Here is a 22,600-nt window from a genome sequence, read left to right on the forward strand (position 1 = left end):
TGTTGAAAAACTCGTTGGGTTACACGTTATCGTACATGATGAATGTTAATTATATTTCAAACACCGGTATATTATGAAATATCATAAGGAAGAAATGAAAAAAATACAAAAATAAAGAAGAAAGATTCTTTCGTTTCGTTTGGTAAAAGAAAATTTCACGGTATATTATTTTATGGGAAATTAGTTAGTTATTACATCACGAAAATTCCATTGCCTTGGGATTATCGTTTTTCTCACGAGCACAATTCTCATTCTTATCGTTATTGATATCGTCAGCCACAACGAAGTGTGATCTCATTTTCCAATCTCTTCGAGCACTTACCTTTGCAAAGTATTACGAAGTATGGAAAGATTGATCGATACGTAATGGCGACTCATCGATAGAATCGATCGCTCGGAATTTCAACTTTTATGACCTTCGCGTTAATTTCTTGGATAGAAAAAGAAAAAGAAGAAAAAAAAAGAGAAGAAAATAAGGATAAGCTTCTTCTTTTTCTTTTTTTTTTTTTTTCCTTTTTTTTTTCGTCGTCGTTAATAAAAATGCAACATCACGGACGCGCGAATCCTTTCGATCATTTTTTTCCTCCCTATCCATCATCGCGTAATCCGTTTTAATGTATAAGCAACCATTGTTTTTACAGTCCTTATTAGTATCCAGTTAATTCGATAGACTTTATAATAAAGCAACATTGTCCTTATTCGAATCACGATCGTTTTGCCACTGCCGCACGTAGAGCGATTTACGATAGTGTGACGTCATTTCGAATACAATTCCTTCTTTCTGCACGATATTTCGTAGATTTTGTGACGTTACGCAAACACGATACTACGAAATTTCGTGATGAGCATTGTCAATGAAAAAAAAAAAAAAAAAAAAAAAAAGAAGATTATCTCTCTGGTTACGTGCTTTGGCAAACGTACGGTTTAAAATATTTCATTTCCTTTCTTTTTCTTTCTTATTATCCGCTTCATGAGTTCTAACGAAATTGATATTATATCACAAAATCGAGGCAAATTAAAAATATGTAAATTAATTTAATTTTGTTGACATTAATAAATTATTGAAAAATTAATGTGACTCTTATTATATCGAAAAACGTGAGCATAGCACCATCTTTGTGTTCATAAAACACGTCATTCCAGTTCCTCATTAATAAAATTTCACAGATATTAATGGTTACCTCTGGTCGGATAGATCTATACTTTGTCCAACACGATTTGTAATACACTCATCGATAAACGTTCCAAGTTTCATCGTGTAAAGGTGAATATTTGCAAATTTTTTTCGTTAGAATCAATGAAATAATTGTTCTTCTTTATTCTTTTTTTTTTTTTTTTTTTTTTGAGAATGATAAATGAACTCTTAGAGATCTTAGAGAAAGAGGAGGACAGATCGTCGTGTCATCGTGAATGGATAAAAAGTTTGTAAAAATCGTGGAAAATGTAGAGATAACGATAGTCGGTAGTATTCAAGGGACTATTTAAAAGAAAGATGAGATCTTCTCTCTTTCGTTTTTTCGTTTCGATGAGTAACGTTTGACTTTCTTTTACTCCACTTTATACTGTTGCAAGTGTATCTCCGAACGGATAAGCGAAAAGAAAGTGGATCGTGAAGGAAATTGGAACGAGAAGAGAAGAAATTCAACGGTAGGTAATTTCTTCGAAAGAGTATTTATCTGATTATTATTCGAGTATCGACTTGATAAGTTAAATAATCAATAAATAAAAGTTTCGATCTATTGTATTGCGTTTGATAACTTTCCTTTATCGATAGCTATAGACGTAATAAAAAGATAGGGAAACGTATAAAAGAACGGTGCAATTCGTTGCTTCGTTTATCGAATCGTTTTTTACGATCTCCTTCGATCTTTTATCAATCATAAGATAGAAAATGTTCGATCAGGTATTTTCTTTAATTCTTTCTTTCGTACCAGCTCTCTGTATCAGTTGGATATAATTCTTTCGTTCCTTCAATAATTTCAGTAGTTATTACCACGTTCATGTTTATGCAGCTGGTAGCGGTAAGAACAATCGGCTTTGCGTTTGAATCACGCTCATGAGTATACGAAAGCTACATATACGCATATATGAAATAAAGCTCAACGATCTGTATTATTACGATGGGAAAATATTAAAAGATAAAACATAACCCAAATAGTAATGATCATCGATCATCGACCTATCTGTTTCTCATTATTTCAATTTTCTGGCTTAAAATCCATGCGTATTTCCATTCGATTCGATCGATAATCAGAGAAACAACATTGCCACTCCAGATTGGTTTTTCGTTACCACAAATCATCCCTCCTTTATCAAAACCAAATTAGCGAAAGTTTAACCAAGCTATCATTCGAAGAGAGCCGAGCTCGCGACACAGACGAAAGATAAAGAATCGTACGTTCTTCGGTCGATTATATAAGAAAAATTATCGAAGGTCTATATTACAGCCGATTCTAAGAGAAAAGATCACTTTAAAGTAGTCCGCGTAACTCGTCGGTAATACCAAGTAAGTTAACCCTTTTTATATCTACAAAATTCTTCTCGAACTTTTGAGATCTCTCATCGCGATCGTTACAAAGTATGTGGTAGGGACAGGGGGGCAAGGAGGGGGGGGGGGGGAGCGAGGAAACAGTAGTGCATTTTATCGAGATTAGATATCGACATTATAAAGTTTAGTTTCAAGGATTATTGGAGAACTTTCCCCTGCAAGTATAATAAGTAGATGATTGCGGTGTTACGTCGACAAAATAATTGATGCTTCCAATTTTTTACAAGCAATTGTAAATTCGGTGAAAGCAACTCGATAAGATTTTTATTCAATTAGTATTCGATAAATCGGTAAAACTTACGTACTTTTATTTCGCTATCGAAGAACGTACAAACGCGATTGAATAGAAATAAAAGGCTTCTATCAGCTGAATTATTTGAATTTGAATCGTCGCTGTAACGAATGAATTATGACACATTTTCGTATATCGACGCGAACCACCTTCCGATAATAATCAACTGGTTGTGACGTAAATTCGCATGCTTTTCTTTTCTTTTTCCTCTCCTCTCACGTTATCTATTTTTACCTATCATCGAATTACGAGGAAAATAGTTAGCGCGATGGAAAATTCGTACTTTCGATTACTTCGTGGAATTTATTAGAAATATTTACAATGAAATTGTCTCTTGTACACGTCTTTTTTTTTTTTTTTTCATATCTAAGTACATCTTTCGCAATAGATCGTAAGTACTGCGTAAGTACGTATACATAGAATAATTTTAAAGCGCAACGATCGTTTCGCTTTCAATTGTATCGCCAACTGACAGTTCCAGAGTAACCATTCATTTCTATTTTTTTCTTTTTTTTTTTAATTTTGTTTTCATTGTCATTTAAATGAGTTTGCTCCTTCACGTCAAGCTGGCTATTTAAATGCAATAAATGTGACGCGTAATTTTTTAATAAGACGCATAGAGCACGTCCGAATGCACTAGATTGCGATCCCATCCCATGTGCGCGCGTTCATCAATGAACCATTCGAGTCTCGTGTCTCGCTATATTGATTTTCTAGCCCTAACGTAGAAGAAGGATGAAAACCGGAGCGTGGACGGGCTCGAAAAGAGATAGAAAGTAAATCGAGAATCGTGTTTTTTACTTACTTGGCCTTGAGACGACATTTTTTTAAAGACTATAAAGCTAACATAGTTTCGAGCATTGCGCTTATCGATTAATCTTTACACCTCGCGAGAACGATAATTTTCAATTTCGGGACATCGATCTATCGATTTCTTCCGCTTCTCTTATCTTATTATAATAATATTTTATATATCTAATCGCGAGATCGGAGATATCTTACATACACGCTTTTATCTGGTTAATTACAAAACTTGAATTTAAAATTGTAAACAAGTATTCAAATATTTTTGATCGTATCGCGAGGAAATTTTTAAATGTGCATGCAAATCGATCAATTATTAGAAAAATTTCTTCGGCCAATAGAAATATTATATCATCCACGATCATACCGAGACGGCGAAGAATTTCCAATACTATTTCTTCTATTTACAAGTTCGTCCTTTGCACGATACTTTATATACAATGATGACCCGATCCCGTTGAAAAGAATACACGCATACATAATATAATACTTGATCGAAATTTTTCAACGAGCTTAGTCGTTAAAATGATAATTCAAATAGGGGAGATGTTACATCCATCCATGATTGTATTCATTCTCGGCCCTTTTCAAACTGACCGCTCGCAGGATGCATTAATTTTTTTATTCCCAGAGGGAGACGTGCACCCTTTGCCAATCGACATGTAAAGTCTATTAAAAAGTATGCCCTTTTTCGTACTTGTACTAAATAAAGTAATAAAGTTCTCAGATTTTTCACTGGTCGTTTCACTTTCATAATAACTCGTACGAATCATCTAAATATATCTCCCAAAAGAGACAAGTCCACTTGGCCAAGATGATAAGCAACTTCCGTTTAAATATATAGATAGACAAAAATATGTAGATGTAATTATTTTCTTGCATACACGTTGACCTATTCATCGAGTCGAGTTAGTCACTTGATTTCGACTTGACGCAGAAACAAACTGACAGTGTTTATATTCGATCTTAGTACGAGCGTCCTCGATGATGTTGATATTACGAAAACAAAATAAAAAATAGAAAAGAAGAAAGTGGGAGGAGTAGAAATTATTTCCGACGGTAATAAATATAATACAACTTATAGCCATTGTTACTCGTTAAATATAGATCTTGTTGTAAATTGGAATTAATTAGAATTAGATTAATGGACGTATGAACGTACCAAATTTCAATAGTAGCTTAAGGAATGTCTAGATCGAACGATACAGAGTACTGTATGCTTCTATGCAAGAGAGAATAATCGTTGTCCGACGGCCCTGACACAAACCTTCATCGTAGAATTCCGGATTTTCAGGGTCGAAGTCTTTCGTTCGTGCGGTCGTTGTATCTGAAACGATCGATCATCGACTACCGAAGACTGCCTATCGAATCGGAGCTGTGCTACCAGAGGCAGAAGAAGAACACGAGAGGGAGAGAGAGAGAGAGAGAGAGCGAGAGACAGAGACAAAGACAGAAAATGGCCCCCACTCATCGCGAGGAAGAAATAGAGGGGCGCTCGTATAAAGAGTATGCTTACAGCCCTGTACCAGCGAGTTCCTCCTCGGCTGTGTACGAAACAACCACCACTACCCTCGTTAAAGAACCCTACGTTATATCTAGTAATAACGGAGAAGAGTTTAAAAAATCTACATTTGGAATCGTTACGAGCAAGTGCAGTGCTGCCGAAATGGGTGAAAAAGGATCTACTCTGTTGCAGTATATTGCTGCAGCTGCAGGTCAGTACCTTTGATTTTTCTTTTTTATTTATTTCTCTACTTTTTTTTTAAACTTTCTTCCTCTTGTTCTTTCATTGTTATTCCTTAAAACTCTTTGATTTTACGAGCGAGCTTAACGAGATGCATTGCGAATAATCATTATCGTTCGAAAGTGATTTTTGGCTCGAGAAAGGGTCAAACCGAGTGACGTAAATAACAATTAAGGGCTTCGATTCGTGTCACAGTCGAAAATAGATGGACTTTAAACTATAACGTATAAGCTATGCCTCCTTCTGACTTTAAACTTGAAAGTAGACGTTTATTTTATAACCATAATAATATTCGTTATCTTTTCTTGTCCGATCGTTTGAATTTTGTGTAAAACGATTCGTGTAAATAACATGTGGCTTAAAAATATGTATATGTATATGTATATATATATAGAATATATATATGTAATAGAATATATATATATATAGAATATCGACAAACATTAAGTTTGTTTGTTTTGTTCAAAATTTTGTCGATCTCGTTTACTTTTTTAATAAATCCAATAAGTCGTGTAATGATACGAATTACGAAGAAGTTATAGGATTTCCTTCTTTTCAATTAACTACATCAATCGCCTAAAGAATCTTGGAAAATATATTTTTTTTTTCCTTCAATTTCGCATAATTCCCTTGGCATTGAGATGAAAGGAAGAAAAAAAAAAAAAAAAAGAAACGAAGAAACTGTTTAATCGCATTCCAGAATGTAATCGTATCCTGTCGTAGTACCAGATAGTTGGAAAAAAATTTGTTGATTAGAGCGTATAATATTTAATGCGAATATATAAGAACAAAAAAGGAAGAAAGGGAAAAAGAAAGAAGGAAAGAAAGAAAGAAAAAAAAACAAAAAAAAAGAGGGAGAAAAATAATTTGAAACGCACGTGCGCATTCGCGTGCAACCAAGCAGGCACATCATTCTGATCGAGCTTCGAACTCAATGCCGACGTCCTCGAGTAAATGCAATTCACGTGACGCAAAGCTTACGATCGAACGTCATGGGGGATGTATGGGTGCATTTTGTATCTCGTCTTTCTCATTAATATTTTTCTTCTCTCACAATTATTCCTTTATTTCTCAATTAAAATTGACCTAATTAAATTTAGAAGTATCTATCTAGATAAAGTTCCGAGTGACGTTTCACGCACGTGCTGCATAAGATTTCATATAGTTAAGTTTCCCTGTGACGCGATAGTCTCGGCTGCATCATTCGAGTTTTTTTTTTCTTTTCTTTTTTTTTTTTTTCTATATTTAAAACTATCTCTTTCTTTGTCTCATGTACGTATTTATGTCTCGGTCTGAGATCGCGAGAAATGTTTTCTTTATCCTAGACTATTTTAAATGTTGATCCTTCTCCTTGCTCTTCTACCTTCAACATTCTTTCTATTTATACGTTCTACGAACGTACTCGATGATCATTGCTTCAATCGTTACGACGAAAGACAAATTTGCGAAGGAAAAAAAAAAAAAAAATACTCGGAGGAAATAAATTATTACGTTGATGTGTTCATTAAAATTTTTAAATCCTTTCAAAAGATCTTTCGTGATCAGAAATATTCGACATCGTGAGAACTGGGAATCGAAATGGCAACGGGAGAAACTGTTTTTATTAGCAGTTAGACTCTTTCACAGTAAGAATCCTTCTCACCGTCAGATTGCTGCGGTTACACGAATAATGAGGAAGTAGTTCAGCTCGATTGAGATCTTACTTCTACTCGAGCTGATACTTAATCCGCCCGTCACTACCGGATGCCACTTGTTTTAATATTCACGCCGTGAATCGTGAAATGATTTCAAGTCGTAATAACTTTGGTTTGTCATTATCATCGAAGTATTTCCCCTTTTTTTTTTTTTTTTTTTTTTTTTTTTTTTTTTTTTTTTTTTTTGTTATCGTACCTCCTTGTCTTTCTCGAGTTTGTATTTACATTCTTTCCTCATGGTTTACTTTGAACGACTACGTCTGACATACTTCTTCTTTTCTTTGTTTCTCCTTTATATCACTTTTTATTTCGATGGTTTCCGTTCTTTATCTTATGAACCATGTATACAGCTGCACGAAGACAACAAAATACTTTACGGAATATAAACGACGAAATATGCGCTAACAAGCCAAATCAAGTTTCCAGTCGAGGCCGTAAAGGATGTTTATTTTTTTTTCTTTCGAATCGAATAATTCTACAATAATGCGAAAAAAAATTACCCAATGACCCAGTATCATCAATGTCACGTTTTTTTCCAAAAACTTTCTCGTTCATTAAAATATTTCCATTCGATTGGATATTCGATAAAACCGAAGAAACGTTTCGAATTTTTACCAGATCTGCAAGTTTATCGAACGACCAAAAGCTTTTTTATGTTTCATAATTTTTTTGTTAGATTATGATATTAGATAATGACAGGATTCATTTGAATCTCGAAATAAGAGCATGCACCGAACGATTATTTATCTCGATTATTTTATATGGGATTAAAATGGGTACAAAACATAACAAAAATTACACGATACTAATTACTAACATAGACATCGGATAATATTATTGAGTCGTAAATTACATGACAAGTGAAAGCAGTTGTTTGTTATATAATTTTGAAAAATGTACATGTAATCACGGCATTATCGATCGATAATATCTATTAGGATTCTTCTTAATCCGTGCGATTAAGCACGATAATTCTCCTTACATGTGTTATCTTGGAAAGAAAAAGAAACTTCCTCCCTTTCAACCGTTTCTTCTCTCTCATAGGTGGAAAACAAAATAATTAATATCGATTCGTATATTCGTTTTAATGAATAACGACGACATCAGATTTCATTCTTCGTAAATACTTGCGATATTTTCAATCGTAACATTTCTTAATGATAATTTGACGTTGACACTGTTTACATATACTTTTATATACGTTATCTATAATCGTAGAGAAAATTATACTGAGGAAAACAAAATAACAATTACGTTGTTGTTAGATCAATGAGCACGCTTATCGATAGGATTCTTATCGTTTATGATGCATCTACCTATATTTTTTTACTAAACATATCATTTGCATACAAATACTTATATGCGATATAGAAATGATATATGTTTAGATTATAAAATCTTATTCCGTTATTATGTTTCATTGAGCGTAATTTGACAAGTCAACGATACGACGATTACACCGACTCGTTTTCCAATATATTATAATTATATTGTCTAATTGGCGTCCTTGAAATAATACCGAACAAGTTGTCGCACGCACAAAGTAAGATTCTAATCGCATAAATGGCAAAACGAGAGAATACTTAATGAGATAACGACATAATATGTATTAATTTCGAGAAACAGATACGAACACGCAAAATTTAATGGATCAAAGATTTTCCAAGGTGCCACGTACAATATTTTTTTTTTTCTTTTTAATTAAAAATGATCTGATTCGAATGAAAATCTATCGATCCATCGATTTAAAATCATTAACAAATGTTGACAATTTTCAATAAAAATTATTCGAAGAACGAACAAATAAGTTACTTGAATATCAGATTTTTCAACAAAGAAAATAGTTGGAAGGTCGTTGCTAAAATTATCGTTCGCGACAAACTTGATTAATTAAGGTCAAAGTATATCGAGTATTTTTACTAAACGTGGAAAGGCAACGGAAATCCTTAAGAGTAAATAAAGGTTCTTAAGTAGCCGAAGTGATCTTTACTCGAGGCAAACCGATACAATTGTTGGTAAAGTGATCGCTTTGTTAACTCATTAAAGATCTTTCGATATGAGTAATTTCAAGTTTTAGTCGACATGATTTTAATCGATTTGACATCATCATCTGGATTCGATAATTGATAATAATATTCGTATACGCATTTATACGACTTATCGAAAAAAAATACATTGTTATTAAGAATCGAAAAGATCAAGTCGGATCGATCTTTAATCTAAGAAAAAGGAAAAAAAAGAAAAAGAAAAAAAATAAAAAGATAAAAAAAGACAAGAGAAAATGCTGTAAAAAGCGATCACTATTCACGACGGTATCGACACGCCTCCTCGCTTATTTTTGATTTATTTAATTGCCTGACTCCGCACTTTTCTGGCGATATCTCTTCCCATTTCTATTCCTCTTTTTCTTTTTTTTTCTTATTCCATCCAAGTTTATGAAAACGTCTTATCGAGTTGGAAATTTCCTAACTGCAAAAAAATGATAGCGAAATATACGACGCGACGCGATTAGATTCATTCGTCGTCAGTAACCCCATCGAACTAATTCTCTCATTTCTTTCGCTCTCTCTCTCTCTCTCTCTCTCTCTCAGCTCTTAATATAATTTTTCTCGCGAGTTTTTCGATCCACGGTCGTATTTACGATACGTATTATCGTTTATCAAGATAATAGAATTTTTATCGATACGTAAAAAAAAAACAAATTGATACGAAAGAAAAAAGAAATGAAGTGTAAAATTTTATAAAAATATCGAAATGGTCATTCTATATTATATAACTATCCCCTCCTTCTGCAAAATAAAAGAAAGGAAAAAAACCGACGAAGCGATTAATTCTCTTGAAATATTTCGTTTTTATCAACGAATTTCACCAACAAATACGAATGTTTAATTTTTCAGTCGACATTTCGTGAGTCTCGAACGAATCACGTCCGGTCTGTAGACTTGCGTAACTCTGTAATAATAAAAGAGTCGCGAGCGTCGAATGATTCGGCATACCTGAAAGGCTTGGGCAGGTTGCATAACCGCAATATACGGTGATGCATCGCGATGCACCGCAATACAAACAAAAAAAATACCGAAGGAACGAACGATGATAGCGTGACGAGCAATCGATACGAAGATGCAAACTATTCGCTACGATTATCGCGTGTTCGATGCTGCTCGATAGTTTATCTCGATATGGCTGACACCACAAATGAAAAAATTTTATACTAGTTCTCGAGAGTTTCATTATCATTTGACTTTTCTTTTTCACTTTTTGTCTCGATTTTTCGTCCTTTCTATCGATATCGCGATTCGCTCTCTCTCTCTCTCTTTTTTCTCTTTTTTCCCTTTTTCCTTCTACTCTTAATACGTTCGAGATAAGTGTCAGAACTCTCTCGGATTATTTTCTTACGATCCCTGTTAACGAAGTAAACGATACGAAAATAAATGAACCACATTATTAACAAGCTATATAAAGATGCATTATTTTATTGTAATTAAATATCCGGTAAGAAGTTAAACGGTAAAAGCTAATACAAAAGAAATCAGCGTTAAATTCGAATAATCGTATAACAAGAAAGACGATATATTTTCTTGCGATGATATATTACTTATTACGATGAAAGGGTTTCCAGGTACGAGCGTATAGATCATCGTTGTCGCGAACTAAGTGGAAGGTAAACGATAGACGAGATAAATAACGTCAAATTACTCCGAGATATTTTAATTTTTTCAAAGATATTTCAAACGTTTTCTTAACGGCGATTCGTTTGGGCTGTCATTGCTCGGAACGAAAAACATTTCTATGGTCGGTCACGTGGACGTATTTACGAGCGAACGAAGCGTGTCGTTGTGACCGCAACATTACATAAAGCTGATATTTCGTAGTTGATTTATTTTTTTCTCATTGTCGTAAAAATGATCTACGTGGATCGATCCGCCTAAAAATGAAAGATATTCACTCTGGAATCCCTTTGGCGTCTACGTTCGAAAGCATCGAGGAAATAAAAGGCGCAGTCCTTGATAAAACCAAAGCAATTTAAAGCGAAACAAGCGATTATGCAAAACGCACTATAACGGCACGTTTTATCGTAGGAAACGCCTCCGATGCTGTGACCAAGAGTTACATTTTAAAAATGATTAAAGCGAGACGAATTTATCATCGTGGAAAATTAGCAACGAGTTTGTTACCGCTTTATTTCATCCACTCTGTACGATACGCACGCGCGGAAATAGTGTTTCGAAATATCTCATGTTATCTTTTTACGAGAGATCGATAAACTTTCAACAGACCGAGGAAGATCTATAGATCGTTTTTCTTTTATAGATTACTATCTTATAGATTACTTACCTATTTTTATCTCTCGATGTTTCAGCCAATCTCAGTATAATGGCGACAGGAGCGATGTTGGGCTGGACCAGTCCGATATTAGGTAGACTTATGGTGAAATCCGATGACAATCCTTTGGACACTCCCATTACCGCAGATGAATCATCCTGGATCGGATCGTTGGTAGCCATTGGTGCTGCTGTTGGAAGTTTCGCGGCTGGATATTGCGCTGAAAGGTATTTTTAATTCTTCCAAGTTTTCAAGTTGTTGTTGTTGTTGTTGTTGTAACTAAATCTCGAGACTTAATTTAAAAATATCATTTCTCAGATTTGGACGAAAATACACTTTACTATTTTGTATCGTACCTTATTTGATCGGTTGGGCGTTGATAGCTACGGCACACAATGTAGCTCAGTTTTACGTTGCTCGATTGATATTTGGAGTTGGCTTGTCCTTCGCCTTCACTGTCGTACCTATGTACGTGGGAGAGATCGCAGAGGTAAGAGAGAAAAACTTACTTATTACGTCTGCGAGCGAACGTCATAAAAAATTTCTAAACCATATGGAATTTAATCGTAAAGTATAAAGTTTCTATTCGAATCTTTCGCTAGACGTCCATCAGAGGAGCATTGGGATCCTTTCTTCAATTATTCATCACGTTTGGATTGCTCTATTCTTACGTCATCGGTCCGTACGTTTCTTACACGGTCTTTTGGATCCTCTGTGCTTGTCTACCGGTCATCTTCTTCGTTTTATTTCTACTAATGCCAGAATCACCTTACTATCTAATCTCCAAGGGTAACAGAGAAGCTGCCGTTACTGCGTTAGCCAAATTACGCAGCAAGAGCGAAATGGCTGTACAGCAAGAGGCAGACGACATACGGGTAAGAATAAAATTTTATCGAACGATAGGAATTTTAATTATCGACGAATACGCGATTCGTTGGCGGAATAGGCTGAACACGTGCTCGTTTCTCCTGCAATAAATTGTGCCGTTCAATATCGATTCACGATACCGGTCACGTACGTTTAACGAGATCGTTGTGAAAAGGTCATTCCTTGATCCTGTATAGAGCGTCTAACCAACCGAGATCATAGAGTTTCGGAGGAAAAATATCCTTTTCTTGATCTTTTATATACGACAGCAAGTTGTAAAAGTTTAGAAACGTATTTTGTCAATTGTATGCTGTCACCAGCAGCCATTCGATCGACCCCGTGCACTCCAAAGGATAAGATCCTTTTTATCGATCTCTTATAATTTATTGAACGCACGATATTTATAGACAATGAGTAAGACTGGTCTTCGTAACATATCGTAGTATCTACGTATGTCGAGGATATCGCGCGAGGTGACGAAACCATTCATTCGTCAATTGCATCCTACTCATTCATCATCGATTTATTTCGTTTCATTTTCCCAGGATGCCCTCGAGGAATCAATGAAAACGCAGACCAAGATTTCGGATCTATTCACCGTCAAGGCAAATTTTAAGGCCCTCATATTCACCTGTTTCTTGGCATCCTTTCAACAATTGACCGGTATCAACGTTGTTCTGTTTTACATGCAAAGTATCTTCGCCGCAACTGGTAGCACCATGGATCCAAACGTGTCTACGATCATAGTTGGTTCCGTTCAAGTAGCCGCATCTTTTGTCACGCCATTGATCGTCGACAGACTGGGCAGACGATTGCTTCTCATAACTTCCGGCATAGGAGAGATCGTTACTTTGGTAAGTTATCTTTATCATTTCTATATGGATTTAATGAAGAAATTAGAAAGTCCAATAAATTTCCTCGTGAAAGTTATCTGACGAAGACTAACGATCTTTGTCGTCGTTCTCTCTCTCTCTCTCTCTCTCTCTCTCTCTCTTGCAATACCATTCGTCTCGAATGATCGCTTCCTCTTTCATTTCCAATCGATAGCACGTGTCTTCTAAGAAAATAAGAAAAATAGATTTCACTAGGAAACGTTACGACGTTGATCAATTAAGCGGCTATTACTTTACTTACGCAATCGATTGGTTCTTGACTTTCATGAATTATATACACGAACGGTGTGATAATGAAAAATCTCCTAGGAAATTCTCTTCGTCTCGTGCGATAGACGTGCCGAGTCTGAAGATAGAAAAAGGAGGAAAAAAGAAAAGGACAAAAGTAGGAATAGAGTGCGCGCGTCTCGTTATTGATTTAATTGATCGTCATCGTATTAATCGACGCGTACGCGCGTCAAACTCGAATCGTTCGGTTCACGTAGTGCCTAAAGGTATTTCTTTGACGAGCAACGAGGTCGTAACCTTCGTGTGATAGAATACGTTGCACTCGTACGCATCGATCGCGATTAGAATTCTAAAATAGATATAGTTCGGGTTGAAACGGCTAATAGCCTCCCCTTCGTTATCGTCGAGAAAGACCTCGCGAACATACATACATATGTATACGTATCTACGTTAACGATCGTAACGAGCTTGGCCCTGAATTCGATAAACACTCGGAATGCATTTAATTGCAACGTTTTAGTCGTTAACTTCTTCCCGTACGTACGAAAAGTGGCAGTACGTTCGTGTGGCATCCGTTTTGAAAAAGCGAAGCATTCGAAACGAAGAGAACGATTGTACGTAATGCATTTACGCTTTCGAAACGTCATAAACATTTTTCATGTTACAGGCTGCTCTGGGTCTTTTCTTTTATTTAAAAGACGTCAAAGAGGATGTCGAGGTCGTGGAATCGATCTCGTGGCTTCCGGTGGTTTCGCTCGTCATCTTTATCGCCACCTATTGCATCGGTTGGGGACCTCTTCCATGGGCAGTGATGGGCGAGATGTTCGCCTCTGACGTAAAGTCGAAAGCTTCCGGTATTACAGTTTCCATGTGCTGGCTCTTGGCTTTCTTCATTACGAAATTCTCGAGCAACATCACCGAGGCCTTCGGTAATCACACGACCTATTGGATGTTTGCCGTCTTCTGTGTTATCAGTGTTCTGTTCACCATATTCATACTACCTGAAACCAAGGGCAAGAGTTTGCAACAGATTCAAGACGAGTTGAACGGCGTGAAACCATCGATGTCCGAATTCAGTCATTCTGTTTTACCTACCAAACAATGAAGGTATCTTTCGGGGTCGGAGATGGTTCGTATTTTAAATGACGATCATTATCCTAGCACGAGTTATTACGGATCATTCGTTAATAAAGAAGACGCGTAGAATTATGATTGTCTTTCTTCGGCCCTGGCCACAAGATTCGATGACTTTTGGTCCTCGATATAAGTGGCGCTTCGGGAAACACGACGAACCAACAATTTTTTTTTTTTTTTCTTTTTTTTTTTTATCAGTATTGGACAGGAAGGACGTTTTACGCAACCCTTTTGTCCTCGACGTCGTATCGTATGAGATCTTCCCGAACATTCCCAAGGGAAACGTGTATCTCTGAGATCCTAAGATCATAATGATTGTGTTCCGTGTCGAGTTGTCCGTGATGAAATAGATATAAACTCTTCTTTTCTCTTCTTTATTTTATAATAACTCATAAGAATACTATAAGCGCAAAGTACTATATTTTTTTAATGATATTTTAGCGAAGAACTTTTGAAAACGTCGACGATAGCGGCGACTAAGAGAGAGAGAGAGAGAGAGAATGCGTGTATATTCCCTTCGCGAGTATGAGAACTCGTCCGTGTCACATTTGTTTCCTTTCTTCTTTTTCCTTTTCTTTTCTTTATTATTAGATTGAATGGTGTATTAATTTAAATAATAGAATAGCTTTTTATTCGGATTCCAAGCTATACTACGTATGTGAGTTTCTTTAGCGTGGATCGAGCCTGATGCAAGTCGAACTGGGAAACCGGACTGAAGCTCAATCGACTACTACTAATATTATTATTATTATTATTATTATTACTACTACAGCTCCGCTCGTTTCTTCGATATAAACGTCATGAATATTCTGGGTTTTTATTATTATTATTATTATTATTATTATTTTTCTTCTTCTTCTTCTTCTTACACTTTGTATACGCGAACGAGAAACGAAACATATGAAAACACTCTACGTTTATTCATTCGGCCAATTTCAAACATACACAAAGATTTGTTTGTATACATTTAATGAAAATTTCATTCAACTTTTTTCTATTGAAACTTTGAAATAACGCGCTGAAAGTAAGTCCGTCGATCTCATTCGCGATCGCGAAACTAGTTAAGATTCTAAGATTATAATATTTCGATAAACACGTGGATGAACTTTCGAATACGAAAAATTTGTAAAATAATTTCGAACCTTTTGTCACTTTTTATTTAGACGTTGATTATCATCTACGTATACGTATTATTTTATTATATAACTCGACTATTATTATTAAGACTTTTATTTAGAAATATCAATGAGAAAAAGCCGTAATAATCAAACAATTAAATATTGAAACAAATGTAACAAGAGAGGGAAGAGAGAACAAAGAGCGTTAGTGTCTTTCACAGAAATTTGTAGCCTAATCGGTGATCCATTAACTGCGCAATAATCAATTTATTCTCATCAAGTTGTCGTCCATTCGTAGGTGCTAACATGATCGAGTAGGAAAAAAAAGGAAAAAAAAAAAAAAAAAAAAAAAAAAAAAAAAAAAAAAAAAAAAAAAAAGATAGAAAAAAGTAGAAAATAAAAAGAAATACAAGAAAAAAGAAACACGGACATCTTTCCTGGATCCTAACGTTTAATTGCGCTCTTCGATGGAATCGATGAATCGATCGATTGTTCGCCATCAATAAGTAATATATTACAAATAATAATATATGTATGTACTCGATCATTTTTTCAAATGTCATTGATAAAAGTTGCAGAACGCAGTTCCATCGATGTTGTTATTCTTGGTGTTCATGTAAAAGAATGCACCTACGAATGTACGTACGTATCGCAAGGAAAAATCGATATAAACGTTTAGCGTGATATTCGTTCAAGGGCAGAAAACATTCCCATATTTCGCGTTACACTTCTTCGTGGATAAGAAAAATTCTCTATTTTTTTTTCCCCCTTCTTTCTTTTCTTTTCCTTTCTCTGAGCGGATGGGTTTTTTTTCCTTCTTTCTTTCTTTTCTTTTTCTTTTTCTTTTCCTTTCCTTTTTCTTTCGTTATTCTCGTTTCCGTATCGCCTTAACGCATTTCTTCCTTCTTTCTTCATATTTCGGAAGGAGAGTCACTTCAGAGATAAGAATCATAATAGAGAAGAATCGAAGGGAACTAAACTGATTCTTTGATACATACACGGTATATCTATAAACATTGATATAATTCCTTTTCTTACGAGTAGAACGATGCTCGTGGGAATACTCAAGCGATTACCAAAGATTTATCTTACGTTTCAATCCGTACTCCTAACTCGCACCTTTTAATTTCCGTATGTTTCTCTCGTCTTATTACTCACGGTACTTCCTGCTAACTCGTTCGTGTCAATTATTTATACATGTGTATATATGAGAATGGAAACGCGGTATAATCAAAACTTGTAAATTGTGATTAAAGAAAATCTTTTATATATTTTTCTCGGAGAATAATTAAAAGAAAAAAAAAAAAAAAAAAAAAACAAAAATAAAAGAAAAAAAAAGGAAAAAAAAGGAAAAAAAAGAAAAAAGAAAAGAAAAAGAAAAGGGGAAAAAAAAGTCGGAAAACTGAAAGACGGGAAAAAACGTAAAAATAATATCAAAAAAACGCGGCAAGGACGAAAGGCGCTGGTTGCCGATTACTTGTTCCCCCCCCCCCCCCCAATTGTTAACGAGTTTTTTATCACGTTTGTCAAACTTGTCAACAAAGATTCTTGTGAATGAAACGCCTTCGTGTTTCGTAATGTATATCTCTACGAATAACGAAAGATAAAAGAAGCAAGTATTTTACATAGCATCGAACAATCAATGATTATCTCGTTATCAATGAATGTTACGTTATTTATACATATATTTGGATTAATCTATAAGGAATAAATGTAAAGCGAAGAGAAACTATTTTAACACAATAAGAGAGCGTGGAACTAGAACGGGTAACACCATGTTTCATCTCGTCATTGTAAATACTATTTGATATATACATATATATGCATATTCTCAAGTGCACCTTTGTACATACATATCTTATCGGAATTGAATAAATTATAATTAAACGCAAGAGATTATTGATTTATCATTCCCCTTCCCTATGAAAAAAATGTTGTTGAGATATTATGACGATCGAGAAAAAGTGAAACATAATGAAAAACAAATCAATGACACTTGTCAAGTTCAAGGAAACGGTCATTATCTGATTTTCGATAATTACGCTTGATAATTATTATTTATTCAAAAGTAAACATTAGGATGACCGCTCGTGGAGAGAAGAAAGACGATATGGTGAGAAGATTTCTTTAATTTCGAATAACAGAATGATAATCGAATGAATTTATCACAGAACGATGAAGACAAGAGGTTACAAGAAGATTTATTGCAATTGGTCGACGTATTAATGGTAAGAATTTAATATTATTCTGTACGGGCGAGTGACAATCATTAAGAATAATAATGATTCTGGGCTCAAGGGAAAAGACGAAAAGGCGATGGCACGTGCTCTGGTACATCTTAGAATATTAATGCAAACGTCGACCACTTCGATGACCTCGGTACCAAAGCCATTGAAATTTCTCAGAGATTACTACGCTCGATTAAAGGATGCCTATTATAAAATCGAAAAAAACGACGACATTAAGAGACAATTTGCCGAGATTTTGAGCGTTTTAGTTATAGTTGGAACATCTTCAAGCTCGAGAGAATGTTTAGATTTTTGTATAAAAGGATCGGTGAAAAATCCTGGCGAGTGGGGTCACGAATATGTTAGACAATTGGAGGCAGAGATAGTCGACGAATGGACCAGTGCACCGATCAAGGAAGAAAAAGATATCAGGTCGGAATAATAAAGAATAATAGGATAGATCGATACTACGAAAGAATCGATGAGTCCATTTTTTCACAGGTCACAGCTTACGCCTTTGATCGAGAGCATCGTGAAGTTCAATATGAAACACAATGCCGAGATACAAGCCTGTGATCTGTGCTTGGAAATTGATCAAATGAATTTTCTACATGAGCATTTGGATTCTAATAACTTTTCGAGAGTGTGTCATTACTTGACGAGTTGCGCCGCTTACAGGTTATTGATCGATATCTAATTTAAAAGAGTTAAAATATTTCCAAAGAAAAAACAACGATGTTTCGTTTTCAGCGAAGACACGGAGAGAAAACAGATATTGGAATTCGTATTCGATCAATATATGATATTCGCAGAGTATAGTAAAGCCATGCTGATTGCATTACAACTGGCCAATCCGGATTTGGTGTTTAAGTGTCTTTCCACCTGTCCAGATTCTTTGATACGAAAACAATTAGCATTTCTGATTGCGAGACAACAGGTATAAATTATCGTCATTAATGTCTTCCCTGACGAATATTATAAATTCCGATGATTCCTCATTCAGAATCATTTAATGAAGAAGGAATATCAAGAAGAAGATGCACAGGATATCGAGACTATACTTACCAATGGACATGTCAATGGCCATTTTCAAATATTGGCCAGAGAATTGGATATATTAGAGCCTAAATTACCGGAAGATATTTACAAGACCTGGTTGGAGACAGGAATCAGACGAGATATCGATTATGATTCTGTCAGATCGAATTTAGCTTCTAGCTTCGTTACGGCTTTCGTTCATGCTGGTTTCGGCGAAGATAAACTTATGGCAAATACCAAAGACTGTTGGGTATACAAAAACAAGGTGATTCAATATCGACCCAAACTCTAACTCTTCTTCATTTTGACGAGGGACCTTCATAAATTTTGTATAATTTACTTTTCAGGGACATACGATGCTATCGGCAACTGCATCCTTAGGTCTGATACATCTTTGGGACGTGGATGGTGGATTAGTACCGATCGACAAGTGAATGTGAACTAAAAATAATCTTTCTAACAATAAGTTTGCTAATGCATAGAAAAAGATTTTCTTTCGACATCATTTATTCGCATTAGGTATCTTTATACGAGTGACGATTACATCAAGTCAGGTGCTCTATTGGCAATCGGATTAGTAAACTGTGGAGTTCGAAATGAATGCGACCCAGCCTTGGCCCTGTTAAGCGATTATGTTCTCTCTACCAGCGAAATTCTACGAATTGGTGCAACCTTAGGATTAGGTTTGGCTTATTCTGGCTCTCAACGGTCAGATGTTGCGGAACTTTTGACATCGGCATTAAACGACAAACAGAGTAAAATTTTGATCTAACGAAGAACAATCTCTAATAGGACGAAATAAATGAATGAATAAAAAATACTCCTTTTTAGGTACCATGGAAATTATCGGACTTTCTGCGATTGGTTTAGCTTTGGTTTACGTTGGTACGGCCAATTCTGACGTCTCCTATGTTATATTGCAGAAGTTATTAGAACTTACAATCGAGCAATTGGCTAATACGCATTACAGGTGTTATTGATTAACGAAGAAAAAATGAATTTCCAACTAATCTCAATAATGACGAGCACGTAATAAAAATCTTTAAACAGGTTTTTATCACTGGCCTTGGGAATACTTTACATGAGTTGCCGGGATGTCATAGATACTCCATCAGCGGCACTAGAAGTTTTACCTGAACCATACAGACTAGCTTGTCAAACTATGTTACAGGTAACAAACTAATTACTGTTATAAACTTATATAATTCTATCGAACACTTTGACTCGAGATTTGCGCATACGCTGGAACTGGCGACGTTCTTATCGTCCAAGAACTCTTAAGAATTTGTTCGGAACCCGTTAATGGCAAGGAAAGTATCTATGGTACACCAATTACGACTCCTGTTGCCAGTTGTTGCGATCATGGAAAACGTGTGGTTTCCAATCTAACGACAGACGATAATCAAGCGAAGAACAAGACTCCTAATTCCAAGTATATGTCTGTTATTAACATATTTTTATTAACGAACAAATTTTAACTCTTTATTAAACTTATAAAAAAAAAAAAAAAAAATAGAGAAATTGGAATATCACAAGCGATAGCGTCTCTTGGAGTTGGAGTGGTTGGTCTCGGTGAAGGCAAAGAAAATTCGAGGATTTTTGGACAAGTAATTTCCAAAAGAAGAGATAATAAAAAAGATTTCAACATTGAAATCCTAATTCTAATAATAGGTAGGACGATACGGTCCGACCCAAGCAAGACGAGCGGTACCCTTAGCTATGGCCCTTTCGTCTCTTTCTAATCCAGAACCGGCACTCTTAGATGTTTTGAACAAATATAGTCACGACAATGACGTGGACGTTGCTCATAACGCAATATTAGCTTTAGGATTGGTCGGTGCTGGAAGTAACAATGCGAGATTGGCGACCATGCTTAGACAATTAGCTGCCTATCATGCCAAAAATCCTTCTCATTTATTTCTCGTACGAATTTCTCAAGGTCTCGTGCATTTAGGGAAAGTAAGTTGGGAATGTTCGTGCCAAGTTCTTCTTACTTCTTCCTCTTCCTCTGTTAAATTTTTCATTTATCAGGGTACGTTATCGTTATCACCGATGCATTATTCATCGAGAATCTTGGATCGAACGGCACTGGCTGGATTGATGGTTGTTCTGGTTGCATGTTTGGATTGTAGGAATTTGATATTGGATAAATCTCATTACTTGATGTACTGTTTAGCTACGGCCATCGAACCACGATGGTTGGTCACTTTGGATAAGGATCTTAAGGTCTTTCAAACGTTTATATTTAAATTATATTATCTATAGGATGTCTTTGCTGCTAACAAATTTCCTGTTTTTTCTTCTTCCTTTTTTTTTTTTATAATTACAGACACTTCCTGTTTCCGTTAGAGTTGGCCAAGCCGTAGACATCGTTGGCAAGGCTGGCAATCCAAAATCCATAGCTGGTGGTAACGTTCATACGACCCCAACCCTTTTAATGCATAACGAAAGGGCGGAATTGTTGTTAGACGAATATGAACCTTTGTCCAGCATGCTGGAAGGGTTTGTTATTTTAAGAGAAAAAGCAGAATCTTCCTAAACGAACCTTTTGATCTTTTTAAATAAACATTGAAATACTTTCTTCACCCACAAAGCTAAACTTTGCCATATAAAATGACTTAGAAGCTGGTACGGAATTCAGTTTTTTTTTTTTTTTTTTTTATATAGGTTTGCGTTTATTTAACTTTAGGGACTAGCGGAAGCAATGTGCTTTATACAACAGAAATGTACATTGGTATGCATTGCACAGTGGGAACAACAACGTTGCACCATGATCAAAGTATTAGACAGATTTTTAACATCTGTTTCCTCATTCTTTTCTTCTTTATCTCTCAAGCATGGCTAATTCTATACCTTAATTATATATATAAGTAGGGTAAATAAAAGTTTCACGACGAAGCCGAGTTTATAACTCGAATACACGCATGTATACGCGTGTCCGTTCCAACGACGTAGAAAAGAACAATTTTTGGGGGAGAGGGGACTAAAATACTTCGACGGACTTTTTTTTTTCTTATCTCGTTCCTTTTGATATTTTTTCACATGCGTAGAATACACATAGGTATATCATGGTGCGTTTTCCTTTCATATCGAATGATGTAACATATATACGTATGTTTGTGTATGTGTGTTTGTATGTATGTAGTATTTATGCATGTATGTATGTATGTATGTAGGTAGGTGGATAGGTATATGAATAAGTCCAAGTTACGTGTACGAGAGATCATGGCGCTCGTTCCTTACTTTTCCCTTTTGCTTTTTATCTTTCTTTCTTCTTCTTATTATTTATTTATTTTTTTTTCTTTTTTTTTTTTTTTTTTTTTTATTATATATTATAATTACCCTCCTCGTAAAGAAACTGTGAGAAAACGCAAGCTTTACATGTATATGCACATGTACAATGTGTGTAACACTACGTACTCTTTGTATTTTAATTTCTAACGAACATTCTTCTTCTTCTTCTTCATCATCATCTCTTCTTCCTTCATAGGCACATGACTTAGGGTAAGAGGCGATATTTTTTTTTTCTTCCTAATGAAAAGCACGCTTCACACGTGCGTCACATGTGTTATTAACTTGTTTCCCTTGGTGTATATATGTACTTTATGTATGTGCATACGTGAATGCGACGATGAGAACTCGATTTTGAATTAATCCTTTACTTTCACGTTACTATGTAACTTCTTTTT

At 35.3% G+C, this 22,600-nt stretch overlaps 3 protein-coding genes across 3 annotated transcripts in view; 2 read left to right on the forward strand and 1 right to left on the reverse strand.

Moving 5' to 3' along the window:
- Window positions 1-11,550, reverse strand: part of LOC124431346 (serine/threonine-protein kinase 32A) — a 41,822-nt gene extending 30,272 nt beyond the window's left edge. Inside the window, exon 1 of the mRNA XM_046979165.1 lies at window positions 11,418-11,550. The gene's annotated coding sequence lies outside the window, so the exon portion shown is untranslated. The remainder of the gene's footprint in view (window positions 1-11,417) is intronic.
- LOC124431345 (facilitated trehalose transporter Tret1-like) lies at window positions 4,939-17,537 on the forward strand. Its single transcript, XM_046979156.1, has 6 exons — window positions 4,939-5,359; window positions 11,443-11,632; window positions 11,724-11,895; window positions 12,008-12,280; window positions 12,818-13,126; window positions 14,061-17,537. Exons 1-6 carry the CDS (start codon window positions 5,101-5,103, stop codon window positions 14,496-14,498), a joined length of 1,641 nt encoding a protein of 546 aa, XP_046835112.1. The 5' UTR covers window positions 4,939-5,100; the 3' UTR covers window positions 14,499-17,537.
- A 130-nt stretch (window positions 17,538-17,667) lies between these two features.
- LOC124431566 (26S proteasome non-ATPase regulatory subunit 2-like) lies at window positions 17,668-22,252 on the forward strand. Its single transcript, XM_046979635.1, has 11 exons — window positions 17,668-18,274; window positions 18,350-18,551; window positions 18,624-18,810; window positions 18,871-19,176; window positions 19,259-19,341; window positions 19,431-19,666; window positions 19,743-19,881; window positions 19,962-20,082; window positions 20,141-20,377; window positions 20,583-21,137; window positions 21,241-22,252. Exons 1-11 carry the CDS (start codon window positions 17,962-17,964, stop codon window positions 21,448-21,450), a joined length of 2,589 nt encoding a protein of 862 aa, XP_046835591.1. The 5' UTR covers window positions 17,668-17,961; the 3' UTR covers window positions 21,451-22,252.
- The last annotated feature ends 348 nt before the right edge of the window (window positions 22,253-22,600 follow it).

The sequence above is a fragment of the Vespa crabro genome, chromosome 21, assembly GCF_910589235.1.
Source record: "Vespa crabro chromosome 21, iyVesCrab1.2, whole genome shotgun sequence".
Classification (NCBI taxonomy): domain Eukaryota; kingdom Metazoa; phylum Arthropoda; class Insecta; order Hymenoptera; family Vespidae; genus Vespa; species Vespa crabro.

Coding starts and splice junctions, on each gene's coding strand:
- LOC124431345 (XM_046979156.1), top strand. CDS start 5,101: ATGGCCCCCACTCATCGCGAGGAAGAAATAGAGGGGCGCTCGTATAAA. Junction 11,896..12,007: donor ACGTGGGAGAGATCGCAGAG/GTAAGAGAGAAA, acceptor ATCTTTCGCTAG/ACGTCCATCAGAGGAGCATT. Junction 13,127..14,060: donor TAGGAGAGATCGTTACTTTG/GTAAGTTATCTT, acceptor TTCATGTTACAG/GCTGCTCTGGGTCTTTTCTT.
- LOC124431566 (XM_046979635.1), top strand. CDS start 17,962: ATGGCACGTGCTCTGGTACATCTTAGAATATTAATGCAAACGTCGACC. Junction 18,275..18,349: donor GATAGTCGACGAATGGACCA/GTGCACCGATCA, acceptor ATACTACGAAAG/AATCGATGAGTCCATTTTTT. Junction 21,138..21,240: donor CTTTGGATAAGGATCTTAAG/GTCTTTCAAACG, acceptor TTATAATTACAG/ACACTTCCTGTTTCCGTTAG.